Source organism: Archocentrus centrarchus, chromosome 6 (genome assembly GCF_007364275.1).
Source record: "Archocentrus centrarchus isolate MPI-CPG fArcCen1 chromosome 6, fArcCen1, whole genome shotgun sequence".
NCBI classification, from domain to species: Eukaryota; Metazoa; Chordata; class Actinopteri; order Cichliformes; family Cichlidae; genus Archocentrus; species Archocentrus centrarchus.
In genome coordinates this window covers 2277078-2301539 of record NC_044351.1, presented here as the reverse complement: position 1 = coordinate 2301539, position 24462 = coordinate 2277078, and the positions used below count along the sequence as shown (strand labels likewise).

The following is a 24462-nucleotide window of genomic DNA, read 5'->3' as shown; positions in this document are numbered from 1 at the left end:
CCTCGCAGAAGTGTCCTCGCAGAAGTATTATTGCAGTAGGCCAGCTGCTTAGCACAAATCATACACCTGACTTTATTTGGTGTTTCCAAATGGAAATGCTCCCACACTGCAGATCGGATCTCTTACAGGGATGTTCCGTCTTAATCTATCTGGTCTATGTAACTACACCTGAAACTGCTGCACTATCTCGTACCTATCTTTATCTCGCTGCTACTATCACTAACTATATTTTAACCTGAATTAATTTAATGTAATCCTACCTGTCTGCTTTTGAGTAACCTATGAATAAATATTCTAACTTGACTAATCTATCAGTCACTAAAGCACGCTATCAATTGCAATGTCACTATATCAAATTCTTCCTCCTCTCTCAAAACCTCTCACCTCACAAAAAGCCCCCGAAGTTTCGATGTGTTTGGGTTGACTTTTATGCTTCTGGCAGCGGGTGAGCCACCTATCGGAGCTACGGTGAAATGCACCAAAGCCTCGCTTTGCCACGGTCACGTGACATGGGTGTTTTGAACCAGGTTTCGGAAGCTCGACACAGTGTCGAAGCGTCTGTTTCGAGCGTCACATCCCTAGTGTTTAAAGAAAATCTCCACACCGCGGTGGATTAGCCTTTATAATCTTAGTCCTGAACACTGCCCTGTACCTTTCTGAGCGTCCTGCTGTAAAACGCTCGGATTATCTCAGCAAGGTGGTGTTAATGATCAGGTGTGTGGGAAGCAGGTGAAACGCTAATGTTAATATTATTAATAATATTCAATAACTTTTAATAAATGTTTAATTTTGTGTAAGTGTGTATAATGACTAATTCAAGGGAACTTAAGAAAAAGCATTTACATTTTAAACCCTTTATATTTTAGTCGACTAAATCGACTGTAGATTTAGTCGACTAAATTCTTACCATAATTCGTTGACTAAAACTAAATTACATTTTCGTCAAAAGACTATGACTAAAACTAAATCAAAATTTGCTGTCAAAATTAACACTGCAGCCCAGCCAGCACACCATTAGGAGAGGTGACGGGCGAGACACCAGCTAAGGGGGGGTTGACGATCATTTGCTGCTCCGTTGTACGATGGAATAAAAGGCCTCTCCAAACCAAGCTGAATTTTAACCCCAGCTCGCCCCTGTGAGGAGATACGATCACCTGATCGTCTCTTTACACGTGGACGTCATCGTCACAGGTATGTGACATAAATAAAGCATCAGCAGTAACTGCAGCAGTCATATCTGAGAAAATGACAGTAAACAGTTTAATGGAGCCGCTGGAGAAAAAAGCTCAGTCATGTTTTCAACCTTTCACTTCCTGGAGAGTTAAAGTCACCCTCCCACGGGGTTACATGACAAACAGGGACTGTGGTGGAGGGCCGACGAGCCGAACTGCTCAACAGTAATCTGATCTCTGTGAGCTCACTGGTGCGGCCCTCCACCACAGTCCCGTTTGCCATGTGACCAGCATAAATAAATCGATGAAGTAATATTAACTTTAACATTTGGAGTTTCTGTTATATTTTTCTCTTTTTGACTCGATGAAACAAATTATTTCTGATGATCTTGAACCATTTTGTGGATAAATTAATGAAAACAGATAAAACATAAAAACAGACGGATATTTCAGGCAAAAATAGGTTTGACTTTCACTGGAAGCTATTTGCCTTTTTTACCTATTCGTTTGCGCTGGAGCTCATTTATTATTTAGGGCTGTAGCTGTGTTCAGCTTTGCATGTTTCTCATGTTTTTGCAGCAGCATCTCATCACAAGCCATTTATTACTCTGCCATCAGGGGAGTTAATCTTCTGCTGACGTGGCGGAGGCATGCTCCACCTGCAGACAAGAAATGATCTGAACCGCTGGATTTTAAAAACAATCAGGTCAAATCCAAATCCAAGCACTGCTGAGGGGAGCTGGCCAATCAGAAAAAAGTGGACTTTTAGGGAGGGGGATCTTAAACAGCTTGTTTCAGACAGAGGATGAACTGAGCTGTGAATCATGCAAAGCTACTCTAGTGGAGTCAAGAATAAAAACATCGCGCTGGAAATGCACCTTTAACCAGGTCTTTATTCTCCATACTTCACATTTACATTTGTTATGAGGTGGGTCCAAAAATGTGACTGTATAAACTGATTCATGTCTCCACAACATCAGTGACAGAAACACACACACACACACACACACAGATGGAGGTGTGTGCTGACAGCCCACGACGTCCTCAGAAGTTCTCCTTGTAGAAGTTGAAGCCGAAGTGTTCACACTGAGCCTTGATGACTTTCGCCAGAGCAGGAGCACCACAGTAAAACACGTGGACCTTCCCTTTGTTCTCCTCAGACACCTTCTGAAACACCTGAAAGACACACGCACACACACACATGCACACACACAGACAGTGTTTTAAATGCGGCTGATACTGGAAGATACTCCAAAGTGCCCCGACTCATTAAAGCAGCAGCACTACAAGCCAAACCGTTCATGGAGAAACATCCTGGCTGCTTCAGACCTGCAGCAATGAGCCAGCATTTTCAAAGGAAGCAGTAAAATTAGCTCAGTTTCCAGAAGACGTCCCAGAACTTTTCTTTCTAACTACTAACATCAGTTGCCTTAAATGTCTTGAATCTGTCCATCACAGTCTGAAACCTCAGAAGATAAACAAACCTCAGATGATGGGCTGAAAAGTAAAGACTGCTTCACTGCTAGATTTTTACTGATAAAGTACAAATCAGTTTTTATAAATTCTTAAGGTGAGTGATGGATGTGGTCCACATGTCAGAGGGTTCCTGACCACAAAATTCTCCAGAGCCTCAGAAATGTCCCTGGATGTTTCCTAGACTAAATCTGGTTGTAGCCATTATTTTTTACTGGACTGTGCTGAGCCTGTCTGATTTGATCCAAAGATACAGCTGAGGTCAGGAGTTTCCTTCCTCTCATCGCGGGCATGAATGTCAGGGTCATTTTAGGCTTTATTGATTTCTTTGAGCTTTTCTTTTTCCAGGTGCAATGATTGTACAGCAAACATCTTTACTGACTTCAAAACACAAGTTTGAATTGATTTAGGATCTTCTCTGATCCACACTGGGCTCAAATATCTAAACATCTGAAAAAAAGAGTAGAACTTAACACCTGGTGCTCTGTGGATTGTTGTGGGTGTTTCAAACGTTCACAGATTAATCTGTCCTGAAGTGAATTATGTGAAAACGTGAGTGACGCCTCACCTTCCCCCACTCGGGTCGTCCAGGTTGGGTTCTCGTCCTCAGTCCAGTGATCGAGTCTCTCTTCTCCTTCTTGGCCAGAAGGTCGAGCGCCATCTGCAGGCCGATGGCCTTCATGTCATTCTTGCTAAGCGCTGACGTCATGTACATGTGCATCTCCAGGAAGCGTCCTAACGAACATCAGTTTTAGGTTAAAGACTGCACAGCAGGGTCTCTGCAGAGCTTTTAAACACCACACAGAAGGAAATAACTCAAACTGATCACAGAGGGACAGAAAACCAACAATGATGATTAGCAATGCATTTCCAGAGGGTTTCTGCCTTTACCATCTCACTTTTCTTAACTTGATGTGACAGGTCTGCAGTGACTCTGATCTTCTGCTGCTTTCTGGTCCTTTGGAACTCTAATGGGACCACAGTTTCTAAAATGAACATCATATTTTATTCATTAAGACCTGAAACCAATGACTGGGACCATAAAGTCATCAGGAAAGTATTCACTGGACTCAGAAATGAAGACTTCTCTCACAGACTTCTATATAATCAGGGGAGTCGCCCCCTGCTGGAAAACATCCGAGGTTTAACCTCAGCTTTGTTTTTCAGACCTGGAAGATGAGCTAAAACTAAATAGTACCAAAAAGGTTAAGCAGACCAGAAACAGTGGGTGTCAGCAGAGACATGTCCCAACCCTCAGCTCAGCACTCAGATGAAAACGGTTCCAGCTGTCCTGAGTGGCAGGACTTCAGCGGATCCTCAGCAAACACTTTCTGAACACTGAAACTTTTTCATAATTCTGATCATTTTTGTGTTAAAGTGAAAGTCCTTCCTTTGTTTTTACATCTGTCTGCTAGAACTTGGAACACATGGAAGCTCATTTCTGCCGCTTATATCTGCAGTTCCATTGTGACCGCAGGACAGGTGGGAACATAGATCCACTGTAAATCATCAGTGTTGCTTTCACACTCAGGTCTCTCTCTATCGATACAGCACCAATCTGTCTGTCCCGCTCCCCTATCGAAGTTCTTTCATCCCTATTTTGGGGTGGTTTTGTTTCTCTTGTCTCACTGTAGATAGCTACACCTCTGAGTGATGTAAATGCACGTTGATTGATCTAGACATCGTTGCCATACCAGCATCCAGCTAAGACTTTATGTGCCCGAGGAAAAGCAGCTCGAGCAAATTTCCTCTCATCTTTCTACCTTGTTCAAATTCACAGTGAAGCAATGCAGAGGCAGAAAATGGAGAAACTAAAACAGGATTAGAAGAAAGTTCTGCAGTTTGTATTTCACCCAGATATTCCATCCATAGAAGCTATGAACAGAAGTCAGCCCTCAGAAAGTCCAACACCACCCGACACAGCTGGACTGACAGTTTGTCAAAGCATTGGCCCAAAGAACCTGCCCAGATCCTGAAGGTTTTGCTCTCACTTTGTTTATAGCCCTGATTCTCTCTCTATGTCACTTCTTTTCCATCAGTTCTCCTACTCTCCTTTTAAAGTGTCTCCCTCACCCTCCGGCTCCTCGTCGGCCTGGTCCATCTCCAGTTTTGTGAGCAAACTGACAAACCACTCAAAGGACTTCTGGTCTCTGTTGATCCAGATGAAGTCGACCTGCAGGGTTCAGAACAGCCTCGTGTCCACGTGTGCTTCATTAAAATACAGAAAGCTGTTGCCTGGATGCAGTTTTCTTACTTTGCGCAGCTTCATCTCGCTGTCTTTGATGTTCTCGCACCACGAGTATTTACAGTTGGGACAGTTCTGCTTCCTCATGCGGTACCTGAGTCACAGAAACGCCTGAGATCAGTTTAATATATTTATTTTATTCCCTTTAAAGAACAAACAATGCAGAGGGTGATTGAACTGGAGAGGCTTTATGATTATAAACTCATAACCAGTGTAGCTGTTGCAGGAACCAGTTTGAGAACCTTCTGAGGGTTTCTGTATAAATGTGACCTAAAATATGATGTGATCAAGTCCTGAAAATAGACAAAAATGGACCCGGATTTAAAAAAAAAGAGCAGGAGAAAATGTATGGATGGAAATTAAAATATTTGTGTAGGTGAATTATTTATTGATGAAAAGGATCAGTATTACATGTCTAAATTTGTGGTAAACCTGAAAGAGAACATTCAGCAGGAAGGCCAACCAGGAGCTCTGATCTTTCTGTGAGTGGTAACCACTGAAACTTTATTCTTATTAATTATATTATTATAGAAGAGTGATGAGGAAGAGATCCTGCTGGTCTCTTAGTAGTAAATCTTCAGCATGCTGACAGATTACAGCTGATTATTAAGAATCCAGCGGTTTACATTTGAACTTCAGCCCTGCTCTGTGACCCTGAATGTAACCACTGGGCTAGTGGATGCACTGAGGGGGTGGCACAGAGGTTGGTTGGTGTCTTACCGGTACATGATGCTTTGCAGGATAGAGGCAAAGGGTGTGATGCCGATTCCCGCCCCAATCAGGACAGCGTGTTCCGAGGCAAAGATCTGTCGTGTGGGAGTCCCATATGGTCCGTCTATGTAACACTGACACATGACACACATTTAACAAGAATCAGTGTCTGAAACGAGTGATTCATAACAAACTAAGCCTCTATCAGCTGGAGGTTAACAATATCACCCAGATTCAAAGTGTCAGTGGTGTTCCTCAGGGTTCTACTCTCGGGCCTCTATAGTTTCACTTAAGCTAAAGCTGTATTTCTGTCCAGCTGTTTTTAGAAAAAAGCACAATGACTCAGCTGGATTTTCTGATGGGTCTCAGACCAACATTCACTCACTCTGTTTTCCAGGAGTCAGTTTTTCAAAGCTCCTTCTACTAAAAAAAAAAAAAAATGCTAGAAATAATGCTGAGAATGAAACACAGCAGTGAGCTGTGATGGATCTGCCAACCAGGTCTCACTGCAAAAAACAAGAAAAAATATGTTGACATCCCATTTTTCATTGCAGTCATTTTGATATTAATGTATTTTTTATTTTAAGTTTCATGTCTGCAACACAAATCTTTTTGATTAGAAATTTTTTGAAACAAGGCGACTGTGTTTAAATCTAACCACAATCTTTTTTTAAACCAGTTTGTGTCAGGGTCCTGGGCCGGTGGCCCACTGTTGTGTTTCTTTTGTATAGCTCTGTTGTGTTTTTCTTGGGTTGTGCCTCTTAGTGTTTCTTTTAGTTTAGTTTTCTCAGTTTGTTGCTTGGATGATCTGTTTAGTTTCCCTTTTTTGTTCTTTGTGAACGTCTGATCCCCTTAGTCAAGTTTTCTGTGTTAGGGCTGTGTGTGTTATGTTAGTCACGTCCTGTCTTATTTTGGTGGTGTCGTGCTTTGTGTGTGTTGTGTTCAGTTTTGCTTCCTGTATTAAGTTAATTAATTTCACCTGTTTTGTCCCACTGTTTCCACTCACCCCTCGTTCCCTCTGTGGATTTCAGTCTCAGTGTTGTTTGGTTCTTTGTTTGGGTCAGTTTTACATCTAAGTTGATGGCTGCTGTGTGTTTTGTTTCGAGTTTAAGTTTTGAGTTTCTGTGTGTAGTTGGCCCCCAACCAGCCTATTTTGTGTTAAAGTATTTTTCAATAAATCTAAGCATCTGTTCAGCTCTCGTCCTGCTGTGAGGTCCTCCCTGCCTTGCCTGCACCAGCCGTGACAGTTTCCTTACAGCCTAACTGAAAACCAAGTAGTTTTTAACACATAAACATAATTGAATTAGTTTTATAGCTTAAACCTAACTGACTGGTTTTTATATACAAATGTTTTGCTGCCCCAGAAGCAGCTGAAACTGCCAGAACTGTCCACTGTGGAGGAGTTTGAGTCCATTTTAAAGATTTGATACAACAGTTCTCTTGCTCAGTGTGTTTGCTCTTAAAGTTGCACCTGTTGATGATGTGTTAGTGCACACACTCCGGATGTTGCATTTGACGTCTTAAACGAGTCACGTTTACCTATCAGAGCAAACGCGCGATGCAACAACATATTCTGCCACCACTCTCCATCCAGCCTCCAAATTTTGGACTTTCCATCTTTAAAACTGGAAAAACTTCACGTTGTGTGCAAAGGCAGATAAAATCATGATAATAATTCTCTGCTGAGACATCTTCTCACTGCAACTTCATACAATAGTATGAATATCTTGACTCATAAACTCCTCACCTTGATGTTGCAGAATCTGTGGTTCTCACTCAACTTGGCAGAAATCTGCAATTTAGAAGAAAACCAGATAATCATGCATGTGCAATAAAATAAATTATAGTTTCTTGAAGATGCTGATGGCTGTTTATTTATCTTCACTTTGTTTCTTGGATCTTTAAACAAATTAGTACATGTTTAATGAGATAGTTCAGCACACACACACATATATATATATATATATATATATATATATATATATATATATATATATATATATATATATATATATATAATATAAAACATCAACGATTTTTGAGGTTTTACATTCTAGTTTCCATAAATAAACATCTGCACTCCTTCCTTGCGCTCTGAAGCAGAAACCTCTGTTCTGTCCACGGACCTTCAAGTTTCATCCTCGTCTGTAATCTGAAGGATCTTACTGTATTTTATTCGTATACCATTGAGAACTTGATTTATAAAACATAAAATAAAAACAGTTTTCTGATTTAAAAGGTAATAAAAGACTTTTCCAATAAATTTATCCAGGATATATGTATTCATGTTGTTGATTTATAAAGCATTTGAATGAACTCCACACGTCTGGCCCCTGATCCTTATTTCTCAGTGTGACCCTAAATGAAATTCAGTGAGACACCAAAAGTGGCCGAAGGAAGCATGAACAGTGCCAGAGACCGGCTGAGGCTCATGAGGAGTGAGGCCGTGATGTGGTTCTTATTTCTCAATGAAACTGATTCATATTTGTTGAAGACTAAACTCTCCTCCTGACCTCTCCTCTCTGTGGAGCCTCTCCTCTCTCTGCTTGTTCCAGACTGTCGGGAAAAGGCTGCACGGGGCTCTGAGCTCCAGACTCCGAGGCCGAGGCCTCGCCGGACGGCAGGCCGTTCTGACGGTACATCGTCAGCTCGATGGCGCCGTCCTCGTTAGACGCCACGGCTCTGTTACCGTCTGCAGAGCTGAAAAGGTTGTCCTACATGAAACCACGGAGAGATTGGAGACATGAAGCAGGGGAAGGAGCCGGAGACTCTCAGCAAGTACAGATGTGTTCGAGCGTAACCTGATCTTTCAGCTGCTGCCTGCGGCTCCTCAGGCTGGAGGCGAGTCTCTGTGGACTGAGCGCCTCGCTCTCCGACTGTCTGAAGTACTCGTACAGGCGGTTGGTCCACTGGCCCAGCGAGCGGATGTGCAGCCACAAAGAATCTGCAGGTCAATAAGTGAAGACACATAAGTAATACAAGTTCTATTAGACAATTCAAATCCACAAATTACAAAGAAGCACAGAGAAAAAAAGGTAAAAGAAAAAGAAACGACCTCTTTAACCTAAAATCTGATCTTAACCTCTCCTTTCCAGCATCTATTAAAGTTCCAGTAAAAAAATAAAGGCCACTTCTAAAAGCTTTTTCTCACATTAGCATCACTACTCTGTGAATATACCTGATGGAGTCTTTCAGCTCATTCTTCTCAGTGTCGTCGGGTTGAATCTGTGTGTTTGAGCTTTTTCTTTAATAGTAAATTTAACACATGTAAAGTTACACTTTAGAAGGCTTTAGCATTTAGAAAGCTTTGTTTGTGCAGTCTGAAGGATGTAACGCCCTGAGAGGACATGTAAACGTAGCTGGGTGCTCCTGTGGTCCAGTCTCAGATATAAATCACATATTTCAGATTCATGAGGACTGAAAATCCCCTCAGGACCAGTGAGGATGGTTTTCGATGTTTCAGAGTGTGAGATGTACCTGACTGCTCAGGAGCGCTGCTGATGGTGAATGGATGCCACTCATATTTGGCTATCACTGGGATGTTAATGAAGACGTAATCTCCGGGTTTGAACTGGAAGAACTGGGGGCGTTTGATCACCAGGTGAGTCACCTGACACACAAAAAAACCATCAGGCATTCGTCCATCTCACACTCTGATCAAGCTGCTCGGCCCGGTTTCCGTTCAGCACCTTGGAAGGCAGCAGGTTGACCTCCACGATGTAAAGACCTCCCATACGAGACACGGCGATCCCCACAATCTTCTCCAGCAGGAACACCAGACCTGGGACGACAAACCACTTCCAGAAGTTTGCGCAGTGAATGATGAGCAGAATCCAAACCCACACGTAGGACAGGTGAGACCAGTAAAACACCTGCAGGAGAAACTACAGTCAGGATCTCATGGCCAGAAACAGACGACACACACACAGAAATCACTCTTACTTCGAAGTGTCCGCTGCGGCGTACGAACGTGCTGGAGCAGAGCACCATGAGGCAGATCAACACCTGCAGGATGACGCCGGTCAGCGAGGCCGTCCCCTTCACCCAGCCGATCCCCGGCCGGGTGGTCAGCAGGTACTCCCACAGACTGTACTCGCTGTGCTCCATCATCTGGACTGAGACACACAGCACAGAGTCTACACCTGTGCACCAACAGAGCTGAGGAGCTCCCCCAACCCACGGCATAGAAAGCACAACCTACACAGCAAAAACTACAGAATTAAAATTTCAGGGTTAAATGTTTCAGAGTTGATTTTAACTCAATAAGTGTTGTTTTAACACTTATAGATTTAAATGGTGCTCAGTGTTCGAGTTCTTTCCCAGAGTTGATTGGGCCAGTGTTGATTTTACTCTGCTGGGAGAAAAATAAGCTCCTCCCCCTTCTTCACAGTCCTGGTTTGAGTGCAGTCTGAACATGGCTCCATTTTGTCCGTCTCCTGGTGTTCAACACGGTAAGAGCAACTTCCTAAATCTTTGGTCAAGCACTATTAAATTGATAGAGTGAGTGATGTGACTTTTTCTACTAATTTCATTGAAAGGCAGCTAAATATGTCAATTTTGCAACAACTTTACACAATGTGCTAGCTAGCAGCCCACGTGTGGGTTGCTTGCTAGCAACTGTTGTACTTACAACTAACATTGTTGTAACGGTAACACTTAAAAATTAATAATATTATCAGACCATATACTCATAAAAAATAAAAGTTTTATGTTTTTTGCCATTTAAAAATCATGATTTTGGCCGTGGGAATGTAAAGGTTCCCACCTATTAGCCTTCACCGGAACTTCACTGGGACCGCTGAGACATGTCCCTACTGCAGACAAGCATTGTGCAGTAAGGGGAACACTTTACTTATAAGTTGTATTTTGCTTTGTCTAGGTTTATTCCATGCTTCAGTAAAATGTTGATCCAGGTTAACTATGGTGAGGTGCACAAGTATGTGAAGTTGGATGAGGTTGAAGGGCAGTTTGACTTTAATCAATTCCATTAGAAAGGTTGGTTATTTGTTAAACCTCTGTGTGGGCGGAATGATAGGTATTCTTTTTTTTTTAATTACTTAGTTGTCAACACTTATTTTACAAATCTGTGATGAGTAAAAGGGGTGAGCCATTTTACTTTCAGTTTTGCAATATGTTCTCCAATCTCCATGCTAATCGTATGAGCAACACAAAAAAGTAATAAGTTAATGACACAATTTGGCTGATTAGAGCATTAGGCTCTAAATTTTGCCTTCTTTTCCAGTCATTGAAAGATTTTGCCTGCCACCTGATACCAAAGTTACATACAAGGATGCAACAGATACTGAAGTTGATGAAGAAATATTCAGTGACCTCATTAGACAAGGCAATGTTGTACTGAAGGTTTTCTGCCATGATGGTGAGATATAAAAGCAAATTAAATCAAGCATCATACAGATTTTACAAAAGGATGAAACTGATGTTTATTTTGTTCTTCAGAGTTCTCTGAATGGTCATCTTCTTCTGAGTATGACTCAAGCTTCAGCTCAAATGCATCAGCATCAACAATACTAGTGGATGAGATCCCATGCGAGAAGCAAGAAACTGAGAATGCTAATAATGCAGTGTCTGCTAAAAAGGTAACAGTAGTTTTTGTGTGCCTCTAAACTCTTTAAACCTGTTTTGTCATATTAGGGTAATCTGAATATCACCATAAATTTCCTTTATCTGTTCTTCATTTCATAGCGGGTTGAACGTGTCTTTCAAAGCAAGTCTGGTGGTGTAGAAGTTTTGCAGGAGTATAAAACAACAGAAACCCTAAGTGATGCCACAAGAAGACAAATGGTGAACATACTGGTGCTCACATGATTGATAAACATGGGTAGGTGTGTTTTTACACTTTTTAGTTTATGTAAAAATTGACCACTTGTCACTAATGTGAAATCTGCTGTTAGACACCTTCCTGCTAAAGCAATCAGAGAGGAGTATGCCCTTGGAATAGTGACACTCTTCCCATCCCTGAAAGATCCATACACCCAAAAAGGCTATGTAATGTTTATTTTCTTGTGTGTTCTTTCATTTTTGTCCCAAAACTGTGATTTTTTTTTTCTCCATAAAAAAGTCTGATTGTTTTTCTTTTTTCCTTTTTTTTTAGGAGCACTTTTATGATGCCGCAAGCAGCACAGGATACATTTCATGGCGTCTTAAAACAGTCCAAAGGAAGATTTGAAGAGGATCTCTTGTGCCACCAAGTAGCTCCAAAGACATTTCATGTGGAGGCCCAAATATCCAGAGAAATGTGGTTGTTGAAAGACAGCTTGATGGGGATGCCTGCCAGGAAGCCATATCCCTGCTTAACCACACCACAGACAGGTCCCCGATCCTTCAGAAGATGAGAGAGACTTTTGAGCACCATCACAAACTTATTAGAGATGCCAGCGGAAGAACTGATATTCTGACAATTTAACTCTGTCTTGCGAGTTAAAAAAGGAACTCTGATACAGTGTTAAAAAATGTAACTATTTCGATTGTGTTAATTTAACTCTGAAGAGTGTGGACCTATATAAACTCTGAAAAAGTGTTAAAATCAACTCTGTGGGAGTTAAATTAACACTGGGCTTTTTGCTGTGTATATCTTCGTTCAGCTGAATCCCCTCTATTGGAACACGATGGTTGTGGTCCCTGCAGATGTGCATAAGGATGTTTAATTAGGCTGTTTCCATGGTAACCCCCTAATTATAATAAAACCATATATCACAAGAACAGCTCAGAGTTCTTCTATTTTGCACCTAGAGACTTTTATTGTGTCCTTCATTTCAATATGCATTTGTGCAAATGATCTCATTTGCATATTAATTAAAATGACAAATTTAATCAGAATGCTTTTGTGAGTAGAAACTAATTTAAGATAACTTAAATACAAATATTCTTACAGACATTACAGTTACAAAATTAGCATGCTTCTAAATGGATGAAATGATTTTTGTGGCCTGATTTGAAATGTGAAGTATTTATTTAGGTCATGTATATGGTATGTGATAAACTGAAAAAAGAATAATTGTCAGCTGTTGTCCTCGTTTTATTTTATTGAGATTTTCTCAGTGAAAATGTGAACTCTCAAAATGATTGTTTTTATTTAATAACTTGTCAATGATCTAAATTTAATAACACACCAAAGCAGACTCGGTAGCTCACATATCCTTAAAAGAATCCTCAGTACACGTGTGTGGCACAATGTATTAATACTTAATATGAAACGCTGTGGTAGTTAGTTGGTCTTTTATGCACATATGAAAATAGTACTTTAGAAATATGTGTAGTGTAGATGTGTAGATACATTTGTTGTGGTGCTTACTTCAGTCACTTGCAGGTGTTAAATACTGCCATCATGTTATTGTGTTTGGTTTTATTTTCATATCTTTTCATAGCTATTTGTAACAGATGAGAGTTTCTGGGTCACTGAAAGGTCAGCTGGTTTCACAGAGCATCTTCATGATTTGAGATCCAGAAAGCCTGACACTTCAGGGATCCTGTTTCTCTGCGTTGTGCTCTAACACACATGAAGAAGGAGTTACAGCAGGTTACAGTCTGAAAACTTTTCTTTCTGTGCCAATTTCTTGATGACTCAGGTATTTTGCACAGGTTACTGTGAGCAGAAAGAGATGCAGATTTCCTTCTACACCTTCATGCCACAAGTGAAACTGTTCCCCGGTTCATTGCAGCTGGTCAAAGAATGTATACAAAACGTGTACCAGTTTACCTGTCTGACATGAAGGTGCTTCAGTAAACACAGCCTGAAATGTACAGGCACCTCCTTCAAGGGGGATTCGTAGTTCGAAGGTACGCATCTCAGAATTTCAGCTGTGTAGCTACTGACCAGCCACTGGAACAGACTGCAAGCAGAGACGGGAGAGGGAGGGGTGGCGTAGGATCGACTATGCAAATCAACTCTTGACCGATGGCTTGAAATGAGGCATGTGACGGCTGGATATGCAAACTCATTCAGCAACTTGTGTCAGTCAAAGGACAAGAAGCAAAGCACCCACCCAGATGTTCCAAAGTCAGAGTTCTGAAAGAGGCGGCTGCTGTTTGCAAGGATGTGAAAACTGTCCTGCAGTATCAAATCCATTTGACATTGACACAGTGCCACCAAATAGCAACTGGACAAGTAGCCTCTGCTGAAGTTAGAAGGACAAAGCCACCTTCATTGAAACCAGGCTGGGATCAAAGAAAACCAAGAGCTCCTCTGAGCTCTCCTGAGTCCAACCAAAGAAGAAACATTTGCTGAGATGAACCAAAGTTGCAGCAAATCATTTGTAAGTTTGGAAGCAAACTCTGAAGTACTTCTTAGATGACTGCTTGTGTCCAAACAGAGATGTGAACCTTAAAAAAGTTCTTGAACACGAGTTGTCTTGCATCCCTCCAGCACTATTTACTGATGACGGAGCCGTGAGGAAGTCTGAACTGAGTAAGAAGCTGGAAGCTGCTTGCCCAGATCAGCCTCAAGCAGGCCTGTATGAAGAACAGCACTGATGCTTTGACCAATATGACAACCCTGCATCCATCACAGGAATGGAGAGAAAACACAGACGAGATGATGGAAGAGTGACAAAGGCAGGTGGGCAAAGTGTGAAAGCACTCACCTGTACCACTTTGATGCCTCTACATGCATTGGAAAGCACACGGGAGGAAGCCGGCTTATCCTTCATGCCATCCATATGAGCCAGAGTTATCCACGAGTGATTGTGGATACTTTACCAGTAACCAAATGATCAAAGTATACATGCATGCTGGGAAGGCTGTACACTACAGTGAGCGCTTCATTCCAGTAATGACACCACAGATGCTGCAGGCCTACATTTCTGCTGCAGTCTTCTTGCTGCTCATGTCCTGACAGGCTGCGACACAGCAAGTAGTTTCCACCAGACTGGCAAGAGAGTACCACAGGCACTGGTGGCATTTGGTGTGTCAGGAGATGAAGTGGGTGATGCAGCCTGTGCAGGACTGTATGATCTGATGTTGTACGGCACAAAGCACAACTTTACAACCCTTGATGACCTGAGGTATTTCTTTCTTTCCCCAATAGATCGAGTAGCAGCCAATCTACCACCAACGGAAAACTCTTTCCAGCATGAACTGAGAGCACGATCGGAGACCCTGGTCTGGAGATCAAGTCACAACGCCCAGTCCTACAGGCCAGGTGCCAGTGTAGTGCCAGCCCCTGCAGTCTGCATGCAGAGATGGACAGACAATTGTGCCTGCAAGGTGGACTGTGCAACCATAGGAATTTACTGGGGGTGATGATGATGATGATGATGAGATTCGACAGACTGACTTTACTGTGATTTTCATGAAACTTGAAAAATGTTGCAGTTGAAGATTGCATCTGATTCTTTTCAGATTTTTAGCTGAAATATGAGATTATAGTGATTGCATCATTTATATAAATGAATACTTTAAATTTCAATTAAAGCCACAAAAATCATTTGATCCATTTTTAAGATGCTCATTTTTAGACAGGATATTTGTATTCAGTGGTATTTTAAGTTATTTTCTACCAATTAAATCACATTTTTTAAAAAATAAGTTAAATTTTATGAATATTTAATTAAATATTCAAATTTTAAATTTGGATAAAAATGAAAAGTGGAACATTTTGCTACAATTTGGTATCAGTGGCACATCTCTAGCGGCAAAATAAAGCCGATGCTTTTTCTTATAGATTTAAATGGCTACCATAGAAACAACTTAATTAAACACCCTTATGCACATCTGACCAAAATCATCATTTTCTAATAGAGTGGAGTCAGCTGAACAACGATGTGGGTTGTGACTTGCTATGCAGCTGGTTTCTGCATATGTGCGTCAGGGTGTCAGGCTGTTAGAGGGCTGCTTCGAGCCAAACCGAGCAGCTTTTAGATCCTTCAGCAGCAGTTTTCTCAACATTTTAGGTCACTTATATTTTTACATTTGTGTGTGTGTGTGTGTGTGTGTGTGTTTGTACCAAAGTTGAAGACGTGTGCAGCAGTGTGCACCAGCGTGAATCCGAGGATGGCGTAGCCCACAATCTGATGCAGCAGGATGTTCTGGTCCAAAGGTAAGACCCTCACCACCCACGTGGCCCTGAGCCACGTTAAACAGCGACGCAGCATCAGCACCTGGAAATGAAGACACAACCACGACATCCGTGTGCTGTTTGCTGGAATATCAGCTGGAGCTAAAACAGGGCAAGGTCATACTTTCATAACACCACTCTGTACCATAAGGTGGTGCAGCGAGTCGGTGCAGCATCCACAGCACCAACTCTGGTCTAAACTCAGTGATACTGCAGTAACAAAACTATTCACTCATCTGCCTTCACACACACGAACCTGAGTAACACACATTCTTAATCCACAGGGTCTAATATGATGTGGGCCCACCATTTGCAGATTTAACAGCTTCAGCTCTTCTGGGAAGTCTTTCCACAGGTTTAGGAGTGTTTATGGGAATTTCTGACCATTCTTCCAGAAGCACATCTGTGAGGTCAGACACTGATGTTGGAGAGAAGGTCTGGCTCACAGTCTCCGCTCTAATCCATCCCAAAGGTGTTCTGTCAGGCTGAGGTCAGGACTCTGTGCAGGCCAGTCAAGTTCTTCCACACCAAACTGGCTCATCCATGTCTTTATGGAGCTGCTTTGTGCACTGGTGTGCAGTCATGTTGGAACAGGAAGGGGCCATCCCCAAACTGTTCCCACAAAGGTGGGAGCATCAAATTGTCCCAAATGTCTTGGTCTGCTGAAGCATTAAGAGTTCCTTTCACTGGAACTAAGGGGCCGAGCCCAACTCCTGAAAAATACCCCCACACCATAACCCCCCCTCCACCAAACTTTACAGTTGGCTCAATACAGTCAGACAGGTACCGTTCCCCTGGCAACCACCAAACCCAGACTCCTCCCTCAGATTGGCAGATGGAGAAGTGTGATTCATCCCTCCAGAGAACACGTCTCCACTGCTCTAGAGTCCAGTGGCGGCGTGCTTTACACCACTGCATCAACACTTTACACCACTGCATCAACACTTTGCATTGAGCTTGGTGATGGAAGACTTGGCTGCAGCTGCCATGGAAACCCATCCATGAAACTCTCACTGTTCTTGAGCTGATCTGAAGGTCACATGAAGGTTGGAGGTCTGTAGTGATTGACTCTGCAGAAAGTTGGTGACCTCTGTGCACTATGACCCTCAGCATCCTCTGACCCCACTCTGTGATTTTACGTGGCCTACCACTTCATGGCTGAATTGCTGTTGTTCCCACTCACTTCCACTTTGTTATAATCCCACTAACAGCTGACTGTGGAATATTTAGCAGTGAGGAAATTTCAGGACTGGACTTGTTGCACAGGTATCATCCAATCACAGTGCCACAGTGGAATTCACTGAGCTCCTGAGAGCGACTCATTCTTTCACTAATGTTTGTAGAAGCAGTCTGCATGCCCAGGTGCTGGTTTATACACCTGTGGAAGAGACTGGAACACCTGGATTCAGTGATGCTGTCCTACATCTTCAAGTTTTGACTCTAATGGAAGCATAACTGGAACAAACATCATGTTTTATTCGATACGACCTGCAACTGTCTGTAGTTTCTGCCAAAAGGAAACACTAACAGTGTGGCAGTGGAGCAGTGGGTAGGTGCTCACCTCACAACCAGAGGGTCGCTGGTTTGAGTCCCCATCCGAGCGCATACTGTCGTCGTGTCCCTGGGCAAGACACTTAACCCACATTGTCTAAGTGTGAATGTGGTTGGTGGTGGTCAGAGGGGCTCTAGGCACGAAATGGCAGCCACGCTTCTGTCATTAGTAGCTTACCACCACCAAGTATGATTGAGGTGCGAATGAATAGTGCAGGAAATTGTAAAGGGTCTTTGAGTACCTTGAAAAGCGCTATATAAGTCTAATGCATTATTCACATAGCAGGACAGGTATTCTAATGAATGAGATGGCAAACAATGGCTAAAGCATTAGCAACAACAACAACAATAAAATCTGGAGCTAAATGTGAGCGAACTTCTATGATGTAGACCTCCCACTCTGTGGACTTCCTGTTCCTCTCGAGCATATCCAGAATGAATGGGACTCTATGGCGCTGTAGAACAAAAATTGTTCTAATAAAATAATAAAATATTTTTATTCTGGAAATGTTCAGTAGATACAGTTCTATTGTTAGATGTTTTCCAGGTGTCTATTGTAGTAAAACACTTTTCTGTGAGAATCAGGGATGTCACAGCACCACGAGCCGCTTTACGGCGTCCTCCATTTGATAGCATCACCTTCAACCTCCACAAGCAGCTGCTTCTTTTTCTGCTGGGCTTTAACTCTGCCGATAATGTCTGCTGGAGCTATCGTTTGGAAAAGGGGCACCATCGAGGAGGACATCCTGTCCTAAATCCTTCACTGACTGCATGTTTAATAGGCAAAATCAAATAAAACCCTAACCCTAAGTGGCCCTGATCCCAGCCCTGGAAGCCGATGGAAATAAGCTCCATTCACTCGACTTCATCGAGGACCACCTCCCAGCGCAGTTTCTGCATCACAGGATTAACAGGAAGCGGAATGGTTCCCACAAACCACAGGTTCTTGTTTCTTACATCAAATCCACAGGAAAGCTCTGCTACAACACCCCCACCCCCCCAGTGGTGACAGTTTTAGTTGGGGTATTACAAAGAGTGCCTTTGACCGTTTAACCATTGACCCGTCACCGCTGATGTGTCTAAAGTCAGGGACAGTGTTGATTTTTTTCAGATTAGAAGATATCACCTTTCAAATGAAGTGTCCAACATTTTTCTGTTCAAATCTTTTTATTTGGGTGTTGCTGACAGGTGAAAAATCATAAAAAGCTGTGATCTGTTACCTGAACTCTAACCCTGGATGAACCACCAATGATGTGGTGGATGTTTACAGGTTAGCACACCTCAGTGTGCAGAGACTCCCGTCCTCAGGCAAGAATAAAGATGTTTGATTTGGCAGTTTCACACTGGACACCCTCCTGACACCACCCCAAAGGGGATTTGTGTCTCTGGCTTGAATCAAACCAGCAACCTTTCACTTGTTGAGCGACTGTGTTAAGCACTACGGCGTTGGAGTTAAATGAGTAAAACACCTGACAGCAGCAGGTCGTGGTTGCTGTCGTGGACATACTGGCTCACTGAAGAATGAGTGACCTTTGACTTCTGCTTTCTGAAGTCTTAAAATAATTAGTTGAGGCATCAGGACCTGCCAGGTAAAAACAAGAAACTTCAGGCTGATCTCATGAAACTCAAGTTTCTGCAGTTTTTTCTCACACACCTCCTCCCTCGGCTCTGGTTTGAATCAGCACGTCTGTGCTGCCCTCTGCTGGACACTAAAACACAGCACAGCCTCCTCTCAAACCAACTCTGCTCCGATCCAAATTCCTTCATTTCCTTCTTTGTCCTCTTCATTTTTATCAGCAAGTACTCAGATCCTTCAGTGTGTGGCAGCATGTGGTGCAGTGATGACTGCCTCAGAGCAGGAAGGTCAAACTGGGTTAACTGGTGATTTTATTTTGCTGGATGATGGACTTCTTATAGATTTTTACGAGTTCTTCATTATATTAAAAAGTTATTTACTGTCTAAAGAAACTGTGATAAATTCTTAAATTGGACAAAACTGGCAACAAACCACCCACACAAATGCAGAAAGCCTTAAAATCATCAGTCAGCAGAAAAATTACCAAATGATTTTATATTCATGAGTTAACTAATCAGTTCAGTATGCTAAGTAGGTACTGTACTTCATATGGGTCAGATAGGTTTAGGCATCATCTGCTCTAAGTGAAGTAGGGTATCAAATTTAAAAACCTAATCATGAATGCTGGGTGTAGAAATGTAACCCATGTGGTGCTGGTATCAGAGCTGGTTTCATGCATTTACGCTGAAAATAGACTGAACCTGGTGCCAAAAACCTGCAAGGCTGGAGCCACTGATGTCGGTGGCTATGGGAGGGGCTGATGCGAGAACGATGGGCTTCATAGATGCAGCCCACTCCTTCCATCCATCATGGTCTGGATGGAACAGGATGCCACAGGTTGTTTTTTAACAGCTGGCTCTGCACCAGAAATCAGTTCTTGTACCAGAAAAGGGCCATATAGAGGTATAGATGTACTTGCTGTCGTACCATGACGAAGGTGCAGTTGAAGTTGAGGCACTGGCCGCAGCCTTTCGCCACCATGAACCAGGGCCCGCCGTAGCTGTGCCGCAGCATGGCGACAATGAACAGCAGCAGGTTAAGGAGGCCGTACATGCTCAGGAACAGCAGCTTCCGACTGTTGTTCTGCCAGTAGGCCCGGGTCAGGTACCGAGGGGTCTGACGCTTCTTCTGCTCCAGATCAGGAGGCTTCAGCCAGTTAGCAGCACTGAGGGGGAGATAAGAAACAAAACACCTGAAGGTTTACAGGTGTACAGACAGGAGGTCTTCAGGTTTGCACCTCGGACAGTGGTGCTGACCTGATGGTGAGGTTCTCCATCACCTCGGGGAAGGTCTCCAGCTCAGCTTTGAGCTCCTCGAAGGTGATGGAGCCGCTGTTGTCTTTATCGGCCGACTCAAACAGCGCCAGCGTCAGGTCGTCCAGCTTCTCCTCTGGCAGAGAGATTGCACTCTCACGCAGACACGACTTCAGAACCGTTTTCAGCTCGTCCGGATCGATGGAGCCGCTGCCTGCCAGCAGAAAACGACCAGGATTAAACAAAAAGAGGAAACTAATCCAAGTGTCACCCTTTAAAAATGGAACATGGCCACAATTCTGACAGGCAGTGGCTTCATGGAGTTTAACTCAGTTATCTCTTATATCTAACTATGTTACACAAAGTCTGAAACATTTGAAAATGCATCCTATTTCTGTGGAGATGTTGCAAATCTTCTGCATGTGTGAGTACTGACCGTCCACGTCGTAGACCTGGAACAGGAAGCGGAGCTTGTCGGTCTCGTTGCCGTGGATCAGGAGGTCCAGAGCTTTGAGCAGTTCATCCAGGCTGATGGAGCCGCTCCCATCGGAGTCAAAGAGTGCGAAGAAACGCTCAGCGAAGAAAGACTGCACACAATCGGAGGACATGAGTCATTTCTAGGGTGTTTTAAATGGGGTCGTGCAGCAGAGACCCAGAACTTTTCTAAACTTTGAAATTTTTGCCAAACAACTCCTGAAAAGCTTTAAGTCTTTTCTCACCTCTTTGACTTTGAGAGCTGTTTTAAACTCCTCAAGGTCGATCTCTTTGTCGTCTCCCGCGATGGTCTCAAACTGTTTGGTCACCCACTCCAGCCAGCGGGCATCGTCGTCCAGACTCATGGTGGCCCGTTCTGCCGCTGCAGCTGGAGGAATGAAGCCAACAAATATCAGATCTACCTTTTCTTTTTGATCTGAAGGCACCGCCTGTTCAACTAATCCTAACTTCTGTGGGCTTGTGGAGTCCCTCAGGGATTAGTGATGGGTCCCATTTTACTCATGTTTTGGTCACAAACCCTTTTCATCATATTTTAAAGTTAAAGCTGAACCTCCTTAGGCTCAGAGATTTCCCTTTAGGGTCAGTTTCTAAGACGAGGAACAACAGAAAAATACAAAATTCAGATGTCTGTGGGGTGACTCTTCTAATTTAAGATGAGGCCAGGCTGCGTGGATATTCAGAGAATGGGTAAACACACGGGCAGGAGAGACATACTGGCCCCCACTTGGTGTGAATGTGAATGTGAGTGTGGATGGTTGTCTGTCTTTCCGTGTTGGCCTTGTGACACGCTGGCGAACTGTAAGGGTGTACTCTGCCTCTCGCCCTATGTCAGCTGGGATAGGCTCCAGCCCCCCCTACGACCCTGAACAGGATAAGCGGAAGTGAATGGATGGATGGATTCCTGTATGCTAATACTGCTTCTCATGTTTCTATCTATTTTCCTCATGTCTCCCAGATTTCCTTGTGTTCCTTTGTTGTCACTTCCTGTTTTATTTTGGCAGTTTGTCAGTCATGGTCCTGGGTCTTTTTGTCTTTGAAGTTCTGTTATTGTTAAATTTCTTCAGGTTGTTTCAGTTTATTTCTGGTTGAGATTTTTCATCTTTGGATTTCTCTGCTTAGTTTGGCCCTTTTTGCTCTGAGGCCCTTTAACTGTTTATCTGCTCACTTCTGTTGCCACGCCTGAGCCTGCACCCCAGAGCCATCAGTTTTCGTAGACATGCACAAGCTTCCCCAGAGATTGTTGCTCCACCGGGGGCCTCCCCAGAGATTGCGCACCCTTTACCCGTTCCTGTTCCCAGGGTGGGGGTGACCAGGGCCTGACCTGTCCCTGGATTCATCCCAGTTCTGAGGGTGGAGCTAACCCTCAGCATCAGCATCAGCATCAGCACCAGCTGTCAGACGAGCAGACTGTGAGCCCTGAGCTTCCTGCATCCCAGGAGAATCCTGAGCCTGTGGGTCCCAAAATGCCCCGAGTCTGAACCTGAACCCGTGCATCACCACCACTGACATTAGCCAAAGGGGACTTTGGCTGGGACGTCTAGAAGCCATCCCTTTGGGGGCGGGGGGTACTGTCATGGTCCTGGGTCTTTTTGCCCAGTGTTGTTTCATAGATTGTTTCTGGTCGAGATTCTTCATCTTTGGATTTCTGAGGCCATTTTGAGTTTTCTATGATTTCACTCGATGATTTTATTCTCAGTCTGGGTTCTGCTTCCTTTTGTAATTATATCTAATTCTGCTTGTTTTCCTGCCCTCCTGTGTTCTGTGTTAGGCCTGCATTCCTGTTCCCATCTTTAGTTAATTCCTGTTTCATTTTGCTGGTCTCGTCTTGTGTGCGTTGACATCTGTACAAACATCCTGCGCCACTGTTTTCTCTGGTTGATTCCCAGTTTCCGAGTTTCTCACAGACAAAGAAATGGAGCAGCTCCTCAGACCTGGAATGAACGTATGAAAAACTGCTTCAAACTGATCTGATTTCTGTCAATTTATGAATTTGCTTGGTTCGGTTTAGCCTGGAGAAGCTGGAGCTTGTTTATTGAAGCTCAAGATTGATTTAACACCAACAGGTGACTGTCAAATCTGTCTCATCCATCCATCATCTATTTATTCATACTGTCTTCATTTTTTTGAAGGTCTAGCTTTCATTTGTTTCAGGAACTTAAAAGTTTTAGTTCAGTGGAAAAACCTTGAACGAGGTCCGGTGTGAATCCTTGCAGCTGTCCCTGATTGAAGGAGGATGAACTCATGAGCAGAAACTGTGACTGGGCGAGGAGTCATTGAATGACTTCATGAAGAAAGACTGAAGCTGAGTCTTTTAGTAAAAGGGCTGTTTGGGTGCTGAAATCATGCAGAGATTTGATTGATTGGTGATGACTGTTTATCAGCTGATCTGCTGCTAATGTAATGATATTAGGAACATCGTGTCTTGTGTTTTCATTTATTATTCCCCTTTACAGGGGCGTAACACTAACAACAGGAAAACATCTGTCTACAGTTTGCTCTGACACCAGACCAGCTCTCACAATCAGCTGATTTCACGCTGTGAAATCAAAGTGAAGGATGGGTGGGTCCAGATCGGCTTCTTTTTAAGTACACTTTCCAGAAGATCTCCACATGAAACATTCAGGGCTGAAAAACACTTCTAAGCTCTGTTAGAAACCAAATTAGTTTTAAACCCACTGCAAGAGTCGGTGCAAAGACTGAATCTGGGTCTAAGTGTGATGGATCTTCCACAGTTTGAATAAACTGCAGCAGTTAAACACGAACAGCAGAAAGCAGCACTGGTACCTACAGTTTTTTTTTTTTTAACCTACATTTAGAGACCAGGATCACCTTCTAGCTGTGGTTTGCCCCGAGTCAAACTACATTTCTAAGACAGTCGTACTTTGTGTTCACCTTCTGTTTAACAGTGGAGGTTCTGAGGGTCTCTTCTGTCGTCCAGGACCTTCTGCGTGCTCTAAATGTAATATGAACTGCCAGCCTTCACGAGCAGCTGGACCCGTGGACGTCCTGCTGGTTTCCCACACGGGAACGATCGACAGCAGCGACCCCGTCGGCATGGAGACATCGGATGCAGAGACAACAAATAATACACGTGAGACAACGAAGAATCTACACGATCAAACCTGAGCTTCCTTCAGTGTCACAGCCTGAAACATTTCAGGGTTTTTTCTTTTAATAAAGCTTTAAAAGCTCTGACTGCAGAGGCACAGCTGCACCTCACACTTCTCCTCAATCAGATCATTTTCAATCGATCGATCGATCATTCGGAAAGCAGCAGGAAACGCCCAACACAATGAGCTTTTTTTCTTAGTGTTTCATTTATTTATTCAGGTATTATTTGTCCTCCGTACCTCTTTTCAGTGTGAACGGCTGTCCAGAAATGACTCAAATTAGTCAGTAAGAATTTCAGAATAAAAACATTCATTAGATTTTAAATCTGTAATCAAAATTCAATTAAAAAAAAAAAAAAAAAAGAAAAATCAGATCAAGTGTAAAAAAGTTTCCATTTAAGATTCAGAAATCAGAGTTTTTGATTTTAACCTGTAAATGTTTGATTAAAAAACTATAATTAAAGCCAGAGTTGTGGATTTAAATTCCCAAACCTCTGAGAAACACTAAAACATCTTTTCCTGAAAATCCTGACTTCTCTCAGTAAATGTCAGCAGGAACATTTCTCAGCATTCAGCAGCTGACAGAAAGTATTCAAGGATTTAATAAATTAAATTTGGGATCCAAACCTGCTCAGACTGAGATTTATCCGCTGCAGTGAATCTCTCGGTGTCCTCGTCTGCTCCTAATGTCCTCTGAGCTCCTCTCTGAGCTCCTTCTCCTCCTCATCTGTGTGCGTCAGCTGGAGCTGACATCCTGCAGCCCGACCCTCCAAACACGAGCAAATACCACAGAAAGCAGCTCAG

General features: G+C 43.0%; 1 protein-coding gene across 1 annotated transcript; it reads right to left on the bottom strand.

Moving 5' to 3' along the window:
- Positions 1–2109: 2109 nt before the first annotated feature.
- On the bottom strand, positions 2110–24340 carry nox5 (NADPH oxidase, EF-hand calcium binding domain 5). The gene is made up of 18 exons (XM_030731566.1): positions 24286–24340; positions 23441–23557; positions 20773–20915; positions 20490–20640; positions 20057–20267; positions 19728–19965; positions 15563–15716; positions 13893–13901; positions 9544–9716; positions 9291–9473; positions 9079–9211; positions 8403–8545; positions 7349–7393; positions 5611–5735; positions 4900–4984; positions 4719–4818; positions 3214–3380; positions 2110–2348 (listed from the first exon to the last, which is right to left on the bottom strand). Exons 3-18 carry the CDS (start codon positions 20890–20892, stop codon positions 2217–2219), a joined length of 2169 nt encoding a protein of 722 aa, XP_030587426.1. The 5' UTR covers positions 20893–20915; positions 23441–23557; positions 24286–24340; the 3' UTR covers positions 2110–2216.
- Between the last annotated feature and the right edge of the window lie 122 nt (positions 24341–24462).